A 12,861-nucleotide genomic window follows, 5' to 3' on the forward strand; every position below is an offset into this window, starting at 1 on the left:
CCTTTGTCCCCACGCCCCGACCGGCCTGACGACACCTCGTCGCGTTCCCGGCTCTCCCGCCTATTTAATGGCGAGCTGGCAACCAGCGCTGGGCCTAGGCGCATCTGCAAGCCGCGATCGCCGGCCAGCTTAGCACCACCGCACTGCGTCAGTAGTCAGTACACCCGCGACGTACGACACCTTGAGACGCCATGTTGATGGCGCCTCACCATGCAAGGTCGTCGACGTCGGCGACGGTGCTGATGGTGCTCGTGGCCGCGGCGGTCGTCGTAGGCGGCGCGGCGGCGGCGGCGTCGGGGAAGAAGAAGCCGGTGGTGCCGGCGGTGATCGTGTTCGGGGACTCGACGGTGGACACGGGCAACAACAACGTGATCGGCACGGTGCTGAAGAGCAACTTCCCGCCGTACGGGCGCGACCTGCAGGGCGGCGCCACGGGCCGGTTCTGCAACGGGCGGCTGCCGCCCGACTTCGTCTCCGAGGCGCTCGGCCTGCCGCCGCTCGTGCCGGCGTACCTCGACCCGGCATACGGCATCGAGGACTTCGCCACCGGCGTCGTCTTCGCCTCCGCCGGCTCCGGCCTCGACAACGCCACCGCGAGCGTCCTGGTACGAGCCACGAACCCGCATGCGCCAACCTGCACGCCGCAGCTGCAGCTGCCGCGTCCGTAGTGAGTACAAGCGCAACACGTACGAGTAACCTAGGAAAAAGCTAGCCAGTAAAACTCACACGCACTGACGCACGCAACTAGGAGTAGTACGCGGCCGACGACGCAAATGCTACTCCTGTTGTTCCTAGTATCCGAAGGCCTCTTGTTCCGTATCACCGTATGGTTACTGAATAATTTGGTCATCAAGTGAGGTACGTGCAACAGTTACACACAGCACGCAGGCCCATGGGTACGTACCAGTCTACCTGCAGGCAGCTTTTAAGTCGACAGGCACCGGGTCCATTGCGTAAAACCCCATAAACATGGCAGTTGAGCCATGCGTTCTGGAGCTGCTGCTATTTTTCTTGCCGAAACATCATCCCAGCCGTACGTCTGAAGCAATTAACACGATTAGTGCCAAGGCGTGTACTGATCTACTACCATATGTCCCTCCGTTTTGAACGTTAGATGGATGTGTGGAGCAACACAATAAATAGAGCAGATGCGCTGGGTGGAATCTATATGAGCCCACCAACTGTTGCCATTCGCGAGCGCCATGCCGTTTATGCAATTCTGCAGAGGAAGACGTACGCAACGGCAGTCCTCCCAAATTCCGATACGGCAAACCGGCCGCGCGTCTCTTCTTTTTCAGCATCACTTCCCCTTATATCTTTATTACTCCCTCCGTCCGAAAAAACTTGCCCCTCAAATGAATGTATCTAGCACCAAATTAGTGCTAGATACATCCATTTGAGAAACAAGGTTGGGAGAAGCGTTTTCGAACGGAGGAAGTACTTCCTTCGTCCTATCATATAAGAGCGTTCTTGACATACTGTTTTTAATAACAAAAAGCAATCCATATATTTTCCGGACAGAAGATATGCATTTATACGTCACTTGCACACCGTCTTTTTCTCAAACCATGCATGCGTTACTCCACCGGGAACCTTGATTAGACGTTGCAGATCACCACAAGGCACATTGGTCAACGGCTCTAGCAGGAACGCTAGATCGATCGGCCCGGCCATCAGGTTGGGCGGCTAATTAATCACAAAGCGTGCACACTAACGACCCAGTACGTACATAGGACCTTTGCTATTTTGCTAAGCATCACCTAGGTTGTTCCTCTTGTTTTTTCTCCAACGCAAGCATTCTCGTGGTTGCTGTTGATCGAACCTTCTCCTCTTCCGAGCAACCAACTGCATCTGCATCCACAGGCGTTAATTGGCTCTGCATTCAGTGCTGGGAATGGCCAGGCACATGCTTCTTCTGATCGAGCCACCCAGAACCAACCCATCAACATTCATCCGGAGATGGATCTGCCGTTGGTATAACGACCTGCTGCTGCGGCGCATAATCGCCCTATCAGCCTATCTTCTTCAGTGTGTACCCTGTCCTGTTCAGGCTAGCTAGGAAGCTTCTTTTCCAGATCCAGAGTCCACACCCTAGAGTGGTTCTGTACCATGAATATCCATGATCAGACAGCATTTTCTTTGCTTCCCGTTTCCTTCAGCTGGAGATGCCCATCAGTCCATATGCTTGAGAGCGACGCGGTTCGTTCTATTGACACATTTATTAGCGGTCAGTCCACCGTTTTCTGTCTGAATTTGGCACCATCGATTGTAGTAGTTCCTGTAGAATTTATGAGCCAAACAGTGGTGGTTTGGTTCGTTGCTCTCACCAACCAGCCGCACCGATCCTTCCCGGGCCAGAATCTGTGTAGTATCTGCAGCCAGAGAGGGACTGCCGTCCTAATCGAATCCGATGTGTGGGTTTGATCTTGGATGTACATATTCACAGGCATTCAATCTCTGAATCCACTGCACTATACAAAAGTAATACTGTCGATATTCAGAATTCAGGATAGCATGGCATAGTCCTCTGTTTAGAAAACAACATTCAGACCGAACAACACATTTGCTGATCCTCCTCTCCGCGTGGACATGCAGGCAGTGATACCGATGTGGAAGGAGGTGGAGTACTTCAAGGAGTACCAGCGCCGGCTGGCGAAGCACGCCGGGCGCGCCCGTGCCAGGCACATCGTGGCCAACGCGGTGTACGTCGTCAGCGTGGGCACCAACGACTTCCTGGAGAACTACTACCTGCTGGTCACCGGGCGGTTCCTGCAGTTCACGGTGGCCGAGTACCAGGACTTCCTGGTGGCGCGCGCCGCGGAGTTCCTCACGGCCATCTACCGCCTCGGCGCGCGCCGGGTTACCTTCGCGGGGCTCTCCGCCATCGGCTGCGTGCCGCTGGAGCGCACGCTCAACCTGCTCGGCGGCGGCGGCTGCAACGAGGAGTACAACCAGGTGGCCCGGGACTACAACGTCAAGGTCAAGGCCATGATCGCCAGGCTCCGGGCGGAGCTCCGCGGGTACAGGCTCGCCTACATCAACGTCTACGACGACATGGTCGACCTCATCGAGCACCCCGAGAAGCTCGGGCTGGAGAACGTCTCGGAGGGGTGCTGCGCCACCGGGAAGGTGGAGATGGGGTTCATGTGCAACGACAAGTCCCCTCTTACCTGCGACGACGCCGACAAGTACTTCTTCTGGGACTCGTTCCATCCAACCGAGAAGATCAACCGCTTCTTCGCCAAAGGGACGACGGCGGTGAGCTTGAGCTTGTTGAGGTAGGAATCAGCTGCCGTACAGATCAAGCGAATATGAAAAGGGAATGTGAGCACTGAGCAGTACTGTGATCAGAGTTGTCGTTTAACTGGTGTAGATACATAGCATGTATGTGTTGAGCGTGGGCGATTCGATGTACACTGTCTCACATGAAGTCCGTCCACTATTTGGGTTTCAGTGAGAAAGATTAAATTTACATACTTGCATTGTTGGGTCTTCGATTGTGAAACTATAACAGTTTAGCTATATAACAGTCGCCTGACTTTTCTCTTTTAGTTCAGTCGATTTTCTTTTTACTCGGTACATGCATGCATGCAAGAATGGCTTTGGCCTAGCTGTATGCATGGCTGCATGCGGTGCCATGCCTCCATGCCGGTATACGCGCTGCATAATTTTTTTCTCTTTTCTCTTTATGCATGTTAGTTTTTTGGTAAATGTTTGTGTGCCGCGCGCCGGCGCAACTTTCGGCCGGCCGCGTCGCTTTCGTGCGCACAGTGCGTACATGTACATGCACGCACATCACACGGGTGATGGGCCGGGCGCCACGCTGGCTACACAGGCCCACACAAAACTGCTTCCGTTAAGATTTACGTACGTGACGGCCCTACGTGACGGTTGTTTTTTTTCTTCTTCTTAATTATAGTTTGCCTTATCTTCTACTCTCTTCGTTTCAAATAAGTGTCTTAATTTTGTACTAGCTCTAGTATAAATTTATACTAAGCTCAAGACACTTATTTTGAGACGAAGGGGGTACCTTTCTTCTACCTCCCGCCTGCATTGAGTACTACTCCTGCTATAAAATTGTTGCATCCGTATGTACATACGCTGCAACCGATGAATCCAAAAGCTGGAACCGAAGACAGAGGGGCGGCGGAGATGTTGAAACCACCGATACGGGTGTTACAACCATTGATAAAAAGAAGCTTCAAGCCTAGATCAAAAAGCTTCATTCATCGACAGCGGAAGCTTCAACCAGCCACTGCCAAACTGAAAAAGTTGCAACCGTTACTTAAAAAGCTTCAACCATAGGTGAAAAAAGTTTCAACCGAAAGATATACAAAGTTTCAATCGGGCACTGCAAAACGAAAGGAGTTGCAACCGTTTACAGAACAAGCTTCAATCATAGATAAAAAAGCTTCAATTGGGACGGTGGAAATTAAAGCTTCAACTTGTGAGAAATGCCTTTACCGGCATGGAAATAGCTTCATCCGGTGTGAGAAAAAACTTCAATTGAACACGCCAATGGTGTGAGCGGTGACATTGAAAGCTGCGGCCGGCGGCACGCTGATGCAGTGACGTATGTGCTACGATGGCGGCTGCTAGGTCCTGCAACGACATAGGTGTCGGCCTGTACAAGACGGCGGTGTTTTTCTACGGGGCGACTACATCCTGCTGGACTAGCAAGGGCGGATCTGCGAACGGCGACCACTGGCGACGAGGCCGCCTGACCACTACGACACCATGGGGAATGCTGCAACCTTGCTACGACAAGATGCAACCGTCCCATGATAGAGCTGCAACTGGTGACGCGACGGCTGTGACCAGTGATAGGGAAAGCTGCGACCGTGATGAGGAAAGCTGCAACCGAGGCCAAAGAAAGCTACAATGGGCATCCAAAAAAGCTACAATCGGCAATAGAAAAAGCTTCAATCGGATATGGCAGGGTTGACCATGGTGCAAGTGGTGACGCCGAAGGAGCTGCGCGGTGGTGCATGGTGCTACTGGAACGGCCGTGTGGCGTGCTACTACTGCGGCGACTAGGTGCTACAACGAGCGACGACTCCTGCGACACGCAATGCTTGAAGTTGTGAGACCATGGGACGGCTGGTTGGACGCCACCGACACATATGCCGCAACGTACGAGCGGCCATGACTGGAGGCGTTGGGCCGGTGACGCACACAAGGGCCCGCGTCCAGCGTTGAGTGTGGGAGGAGTAAAAGATCTCTTTATTTCTGGCGTCGAGTACGGCAACGCATGGAGTATGGAGTAATAACGGTTTGTGGAGTTATTAATATAGTACATATAAGCAAGGAAACAGGACGACCGGCCCAGGTGACATACGGATCGGACGAATTAAATTAGTTTGATCGAACGGTCATTAGCTGACCGGCGCGCGCTTCCGCCGGTCCGCCGGCGCCTAGCATCGGCCTAGTTTTTTTATGTGCGCGTGTGTGTGTCTGTGTTATGTGTCGTGCGTATGCATGGGACTGAGACGAACCATGGATATGAGATATAGTATAAATTAATTTTTGACATTTGCATGTGTTTTCGATTTTGCTTTTTGTTTTTTGACACTATTCTTACTTAGATTTAGCTTTTAGTTTATTGTCTTTCTTCTTTAATTCTTTCTTAGGACTTTCTTTTCGCAAAAAGCTCACTATTATAAGTTTATTCTCGCATATTAAGAAAAGTGCAATTTACGTGTAAATTATGTGCAATTTATTTCATTTTCTTTCTTCTAAAAAGGTAATAACAATACCGCTAATACATTATTCCTTAGAAAAACTTTATTAATTTTATTTTGTTTTATTTTTATTTTCTTTTCTTTATTCTTTAAGGGTAATACCAAGCCATTAATCTATTAATTCTTAGGAAACTTCCTTTTCATGAAAATTGCACTATTATACACTTACTCTTACATATTATAAAAAAGCGCAATACTAGTGTAAATTTTGTGCATATTTTGTCATTACATTTTTTTTCATTTTTTTCTTCTTAAATGGTAATACCAGTGTCACTAGTTCATTCTTCCTTAGGGAACTTTCTTTTGAAGAAAATTTAAGTATTATAAGTTTATATTCGCATATTATCGAAAGTGCAATTTATGTGTAAATTATATGCATTTTTTCATTTTCTTCTTCTGAAAGGGTAATAACAATGCCACTAATTCATTTTCCTTGGAAAAACATCATCATTTTGATTTAGTTTTAGTTTTTATTTTATTTTCTTTATTCTTTAAGGGTAATAGCAATCCATTAGTCTAATTTTTTTCTTAGGAATCTTCCTTTTCACGGAAATTGCACTGTTAATCTGTTATGCACTTATTCTTACATTTTATTAAAAAAATGCATTTTTGTGTAAATTTTGTGCACATCTTGTCATTTTTGTTTCATTTTCTTTCTTATTATATGGTAATACCATTGTCACTAATTCATTCTTCCTTAGGAATCTTTCTTTTGGCAAAAAATTCTTGATTATATGTTATGTGCAAAAAAAAAATCATTTTCTTTCTTCTGGAAGGGTAATAACAACGCCACTAATTCATTCTTCCTTAGAAAACCTTCATTATTTTGATTTTATTTTAGTTTTTAGTTTATTTTCTTTTTCTTTAAGGGTAATACCAACCATTAATCTATATCTTCTTAGAAAACTTCCTTTTCACGGAAATTGCACTATTATACACTTATTCTTGCATATTATAAAAAAGCTCAATTTTTGTGTAAATTTTGTGCACACATTGTCCTTACTTTTTTTCACTTTCTTTCTTCTTAAATGGTAATACCAATGTCATTAATTCATTCTTCCTTAGAAAAGATTATTATTTTAATTATTTTTCTTTAAGGGCAATAACAATGCCACTAATTCATTCCCTATTGGAAAATTTATTTTTTTCGAAAATTTCACTATTATATAATTATTCTTGCATATTAAAAAAGTGCATTTTCTTTGTAAATTGTGTGCAAATTTTGGTTTAGTTTTAGTTCTGTTGTATTTCCTTTCAATTATTATATGTGTATTCTTGCATGTTATAAAAAAGCACAAATTATGTGTAAACTGTATGAAGTTTTTTCACTATTTGTTTTAATTTGCATCAGTCAACGAACCCAAATTTTATTATCAGTCGACTAACATGCATGGGCTGTTACTAAATTGAACTGAATTTATTTCACACCGCAAAAAAAATATGAATTTATTTAGCTACCATCCATCTATAGGAGGGAGTGCATGTGCGTAAAGGTATTGATGCACAATATTTTTTGCAACTAGTCATGTACAGTACGTGAAATGCATCCATGCATGTGTTTGAAGGCTCCTTCCTCTTATCCGAAAGAAGAAAAAATGAGGAAGAGGAAGGTAGCTAGCTAGCAGTGTTGGTGCAGATACGTACGTACGTGGTGTATGTGCACTGCTCAACGCTGCGCGTATGAATTCCCTGAAAGCGAATTAATATCGCGCGTGACACTGGCCGGCTAGCTCGTCTTGATTTTTTAGGTGCGATAGAGTTAAGTCTTGATTCACAGAGGTAACGAACCATCAATCAGATAGTTTTGTTGGCTGAAACAACTTTGTGTCGGTCGACTGACTCAAAGTAAATTTTCAGTCGACTGACCTATAGTCAGTCCCAAACTATAATGCCATTCAGATATCTACTTGTCAGATAAAGCATAAATTAAGTACCCAACACCAGGGAATAACGTCATGTTTTTAGGGCTCCGAGCGAAAGCCCTTAGGGCCATCGGATCACAATTTAAGGGGTGACAAATTCTCTGCACAGCGTGGCAAATTTGTTGCCATTCTTTCGCTACATGGCAACTTTCACCTCCAGTCATGGCAAATCCTACAAAGTCGTCATGGCAACTATAGTGGTATGGCATGCCAAGTTTAAAGCGTTCGCTGGGAAAACGCTCCCAGCTGATGTTCACTAGATAGTGTTTCCCTAAATTAATTAGTGAGGCTCTAAGACGCTCCAACTCTTACTAAAATGAGGAATCCGACAGCGTGACCCTCCTACGCCACCCCCCCATGGGCGGCCAGGAGGGAACCCTAGCCGCCGCCGCCGGGGCGTCCCCTCCTCCTCTCCTCCCTCCCTCGCCGCCGCCAGGGGGCGCAGCCGGGCGAAGCGCAGCTGGCGCCGGCGGGGAGTTTTTGTCCTCTCGCGCGGGGCCCTTATGCGGGACGGGGCGGCCAGGCTGGGGTGCGGCGCTGGCGGCGGGCGCTGCGGCGTGGCGACGGCAGGGAGCCGGAGCTGTGCGGCGACGACTTCTTGCCGGCTGCGCGACGGGCGTCGTGGTGGCGGAGAGTGCTGGGCGGCCGGTGGCGGCGGATGGTGCGGGTCAACGCAGCTCCGTCAGATCTGGCCGCGCCGATCATGGCAAATCCTACAAAGTCGTCATGGCAACTATAGTGGTATGGCATGGCAAGTTTAAAGCGTTCGCTCGGAAAACGCTCCCAGTTGATGTTCGCTAGATAGTGTTTCCCTAAATTAATTAGTGAGTCTCTAAGACGCTCCAACTCTTACTAAAATGAGGAATCCGACAGCGTGACCCTCCTGCGCCCCCCCCCCCACGGGCGGCCAGGAGGGAACCCTAGCCGCCGCCGCAGGGGCGTCCCCTCCTCCTCTCCTCCCTCCCTCGCCGCCGCCAGGGGGTGCACCCGGGTGAAGCGCGGCTAGCGGCGGCGGCGGGGAGTTTTCGTCCTCTTGTGCGGGGCCCTGACGCGGGACGGGGCGGCCGGGCTGGGGTGCGGCGCTGGCGGCGGGCGCTGCGGCGTGGCAACGGCAGGGAGCCGAAGCTGTGCGGCGACAACTTCTTGCTGGCTGCACGACGGGCGTCGTGGTGGCGGAGCATGCTGGGCGGCCGGCGGCGGCGGATGGTGCGGGTCAATGCAGCTCCGCCAGATCTAGCCGCGTCGCGACGCGGGCTGCAGGTGGCAAGGACTGCGGACGGCGTCGTGGGGTGCGGCGGTGGTCGTCCGTGGCAACGGTGTGGCCTCGGCTGGTGTCCGGGGCGGTGGTGCGTGCTTGGCGGCGGCGACCCCGTTCAGCACCATTTTGGTCTGGCGGGCGTGTGGGCGTCGGGCGGCGCGGGGGCGGGCTGTGACCTGGTGTGGTTGTGGCCATGACCGTGGCCCACTGTGGCGCGCTAGCTGCTGCTGCTAGCGGCGGCGGTGGTGGCAGGTTGATTGCGGCGGCGACCAGATTTTTCTAGCGTCGGCCCGTCTTTAGGCTGCCTGTATCGGCCTTATTGTTCAAGATATCTTCCGATATTCCGATAAATCGGCCGATTTATCGCTTATCGTGGTCTGACCGATAAGATAAATCGGCCGATAAATTAGCTGATATGTCGGCCGATATGCCGATAAACTTGTCGATTTACCCCTTATCATAGCTCGACCGATAAGTTCCCGATAAGCGATATCCCCAACATTGACGGCCTTCGACCCCTCTCCTCGGCGTCTGTTTGCTTCTCTCATCGGAGGGCTGGCCTTCTCCCAGCTGTAGTCCATCATCCGTCTCGCACCCGGTGACGTAGGACCGAGCTGGTCTCGCGGCCCGCAGCAGGACCGGCTCATCTCGCGCCCGGCAGCAGGACTGCGCTCGTCTCGCGCCCGGCAGCAGGACCGGCCCGTCTCGCGCCCGGCGGCAAGACTGCTCTCGTCTCGCGCCCGGTGTAGCAGGATGGCTCGATGGAGGCTTGTTGTGGCCGGCCTATGGGTCTCGACGTTGGGACCGGCCAGGGGTGTGAAAGGCGGATCCTTTCCGCCCGTCTCTGCGGTGGAGGTAGCGGTGGGGCTCGGGGGACTTGGTGTGAAGGTCTTGGATTCCGGGGCGGTGGCCCTGGTGGTGGTGGCGCGGTGCTCATGGGTAAAGCTCGTGCCTCAGTGCTGCCCGGCTATCACGGCCGTGTGGGCGGCATGGTAGCTGGGGTGTGGCATTCGGTGGAGGTGAATCTTGGCTGGGGTGAAAACCTCTCTATCTTCGGACGGACTGGTGACGGCGAAGATCGCTCCCTTCTTGAAGGCGTCGTCGCGGCTATCTCTGTCCATCGTGGTGCTCCAGGGGAAACTCTGATCCTCGGATCAGGCGGTGGCAACGCTTCGGTGCCGTATCCTTCCTGAAGGCACCGCCTTGAAGACCACGGTTCGTCATATGCGGCTTCACTTCTTCGGATGAAGCCCCCGGCGGCTCTTGTAGTGCTAGGGTGTGTGTTGCTGCGCTCTGCGCCCATGTATCCCGCCTTGGGTGCGCGTGTGTGATTGTGTTGGATGAGTGCGGTTGTACCAGATACTGTGGATCTTTGATTTATATATAAAGCAGGACGAAAGCCTTTTTTGATAAATTAATTAGTATTAACAAACAGTTAATGTGATCCCATATTCCAGTATGATGATAGCGTACTATACAACGATTCAACACCATTTTAACAAAGTCTGCATTGGTGAACATGCCTTCGCCATCTTGAGATGTCATTACAAGTGAACACCTATGTATGATTTTAAGTACGGTACTCGTACCTTGCTACATTTTGAGATAATAAAATCGCCCTTTATCAAAAAAAAACTTACCCGTACCTTGTACATATTTTTAGTACTACCTCCGTCCTCGTTTATAGGCCCCCTTTGTAATTTGTGTCAAATTTTAACTAAAGATTTAGCTAACAAAATGTTAATGCATGTCAAGAAAAATTATCTCATTGGATTCGTATTTGAACATAGTTTTCAAAAATATAATGTTTGGTAATATGCGTGAACATTTTGTTAGTTTAATCTATGGTCAAAATTTGGCACGAAATACAATGAGGACCAATAAACCTGGACAGAGGTAGTACTTGTTTTGTTCCTCACGAGTTTGTTGTCCTTTTCACACTCATGGTTTTATTGTTTTTGTTCACTTTGTAGATAAAACCATTGCCATGAATAGTTATATTACTTTAAACCATAGTATCTTTAAAGTTTTTTCCATTGCAAATTGATGGTTATATGCCACTGGAGGCAGCGGCGGAGCTAGGTAGGATCCTTTGGGGGGGGGGGGAGGGGGCAAACATAAATATGGGTGTTTAGCTGGGCCAAATATTCTATTTTTCCTAATCTTCTTCTCCCCCTAAAAAAATTCTTTCACGAATTACCAAGGCTGGGGGGGGGGGGGGGGGGCCCATGGCCCCTGCAGCCTTCAACGTAGCTCCGCCATTGACTGGAGGGTAGGTACGAAGGACAGAATAGGTCCAACAATAGTAGGGCGAGCCAAGCCCACAACTCGACGTCCACCGTTCAGAGCGCATCACCACCTTGGGGGACAAGACGAAGACTCCTCTTCGAATTAGGCTAGGGATGGTCTGTATATGGCATGCATTAATCGACCCCGATTAGATGCCAAACGTTGCACAGAAAAACTCATCACAAACCATATCGCATAGGTCAAACGTAACTCGACAGAGACCTGAGCTTCTCTTTTAGTTCAACAAAGTGTTCTCCATGCTCGTCACCTTGTTTCAGAAACTCGTGATCGATGTTTTGGGCTAGGCAACTCGTGTGCTCTTTGATCCATTGTGTTTCCTTTGATTTCCATTTATAACCACCTGGCACCCCTTCAACCACACGTCGTCACACATGGCCAAGTGGGCGACTTCAATCGTTTTGGCCTCCACTTCGCTCCACTCGCTCCTAAGAAACATGTCTTTAATTTAGAACATACATCACCATGCTATGTTGTCGTCGCTATGATCTTCACCAAAGTATAATAACTAGTAGAATTAAATGTTACTAGCAAAAAGAGCCCGTGCGTTGCAACGGGAGAGAAAACATAACACACACTCTTAACTCAACAACCATCACTCAAGACCACAATAGGTCCATCTCCTTTATTTTTGCGAGGCATCATATTTGTGTTGCCGCTTATCCTCCTTCTCACCCTCGCCGGCGATGGCCTCGGTGTTCACACAAAACAATAAAAAAACGTGTGTTGAATATGGTTAATCCTAAGGCGTCTCTCTCTCCCTCTCTCCTCCCTCTCCCTCTCCCTCTCTCCCCCTCTCTCTTTCTCTCTCTCTCTCTCGCTCGCTTTCTCTCACTCTCGCGATGAGAAATCTGTTGTTTTCCCTTGCAACATTTTTCAGAGGTATGCACGTGTAGTTATCGATGTTTTCTTTTCCGTATATGGTTATAGTGGGGTATTTATTTGCAATCCGGATCGCCTCCGGTATGAAAAAAAGATCTTGCCTATATATTATAAGTTTGCTTCCATAACAATATTTTAAAAATATTTAACAGGTAAAATTAACATCATATTTAGTTTCCACACATTTTTCTAATAAAATTTCATGTATAATATGTGAAAATTGAAGTTACAGTTTAAAAGATACAGGTAATTTAGAAAATCATTTGGTTTGACTCAAATATATTCCAAAATAATATTCAAAAATACTTAACAGGTAAAAATAATCTCATATTCATATTCTACATATTTTTCTAATCAAATTTCATATATAACATGTTCAAATCGGAGTTACGATTTAAAAGATATGGATGATTTTAAAAAGCATTTGATTGACTTAAATATGATCCACGGATGAATTACCTAAAACATTAGGGGGGGTTTCAAAAAATGTAAAATAACGGTTCGGGTGTGACTTAAATTCGGACGGCGGGTTGATTTCAAGAAAAGACAGGGACAAAATAAAATACAAAAATAACGCATCATTCTAACTTAAAACAGGACTGCGGGTTGAATTCTCTGAAATAGAGAGACTTTTCTAAAAAAATGCCATGATGGACGAAAGAAACCCAATTAATTTATTATTAGGTAAAGATAAGCAAGAAAACAGGACGACCGGCCCAGGTGACGTACGGATCAGACGAATTAAATTAGT

General features: G+C 48.2%; 1 protein-coding gene across 1 annotated transcript; it reads left to right on the plus strand.

The window, feature by feature from the left end:
• Positions 1–3,551, plus strand: LOC123161488 (GDSL esterase/lipase At4g26790). Its single transcript, XM_044579316.1, has 2 exons — positions 1–605; positions 2,596–3,551. The coding sequence occupies exons 1-2, from the start codon at positions 192–194 to the stop codon at positions 3,280–3,282; spliced, it is 1,101 nt and encodes a 366-aa protein (XP_044435251.1). The 5' UTR covers positions 1–191; the 3' UTR covers positions 3,283–3,551.
• Positions 3,552–12,861: the final 9,310 nt, after the last annotated feature.

This window comes from Triticum aestivum, chromosome 7B (assembly GCF_018294505.1).
Source record: "Triticum aestivum cultivar Chinese Spring chromosome 7B, IWGSC CS RefSeq v2.1, whole genome shotgun sequence".
Classification (NCBI taxonomy): Eukaryota; Viridiplantae; Streptophyta; class Magnoliopsida; order Poales; family Poaceae; genus Triticum; species Triticum aestivum.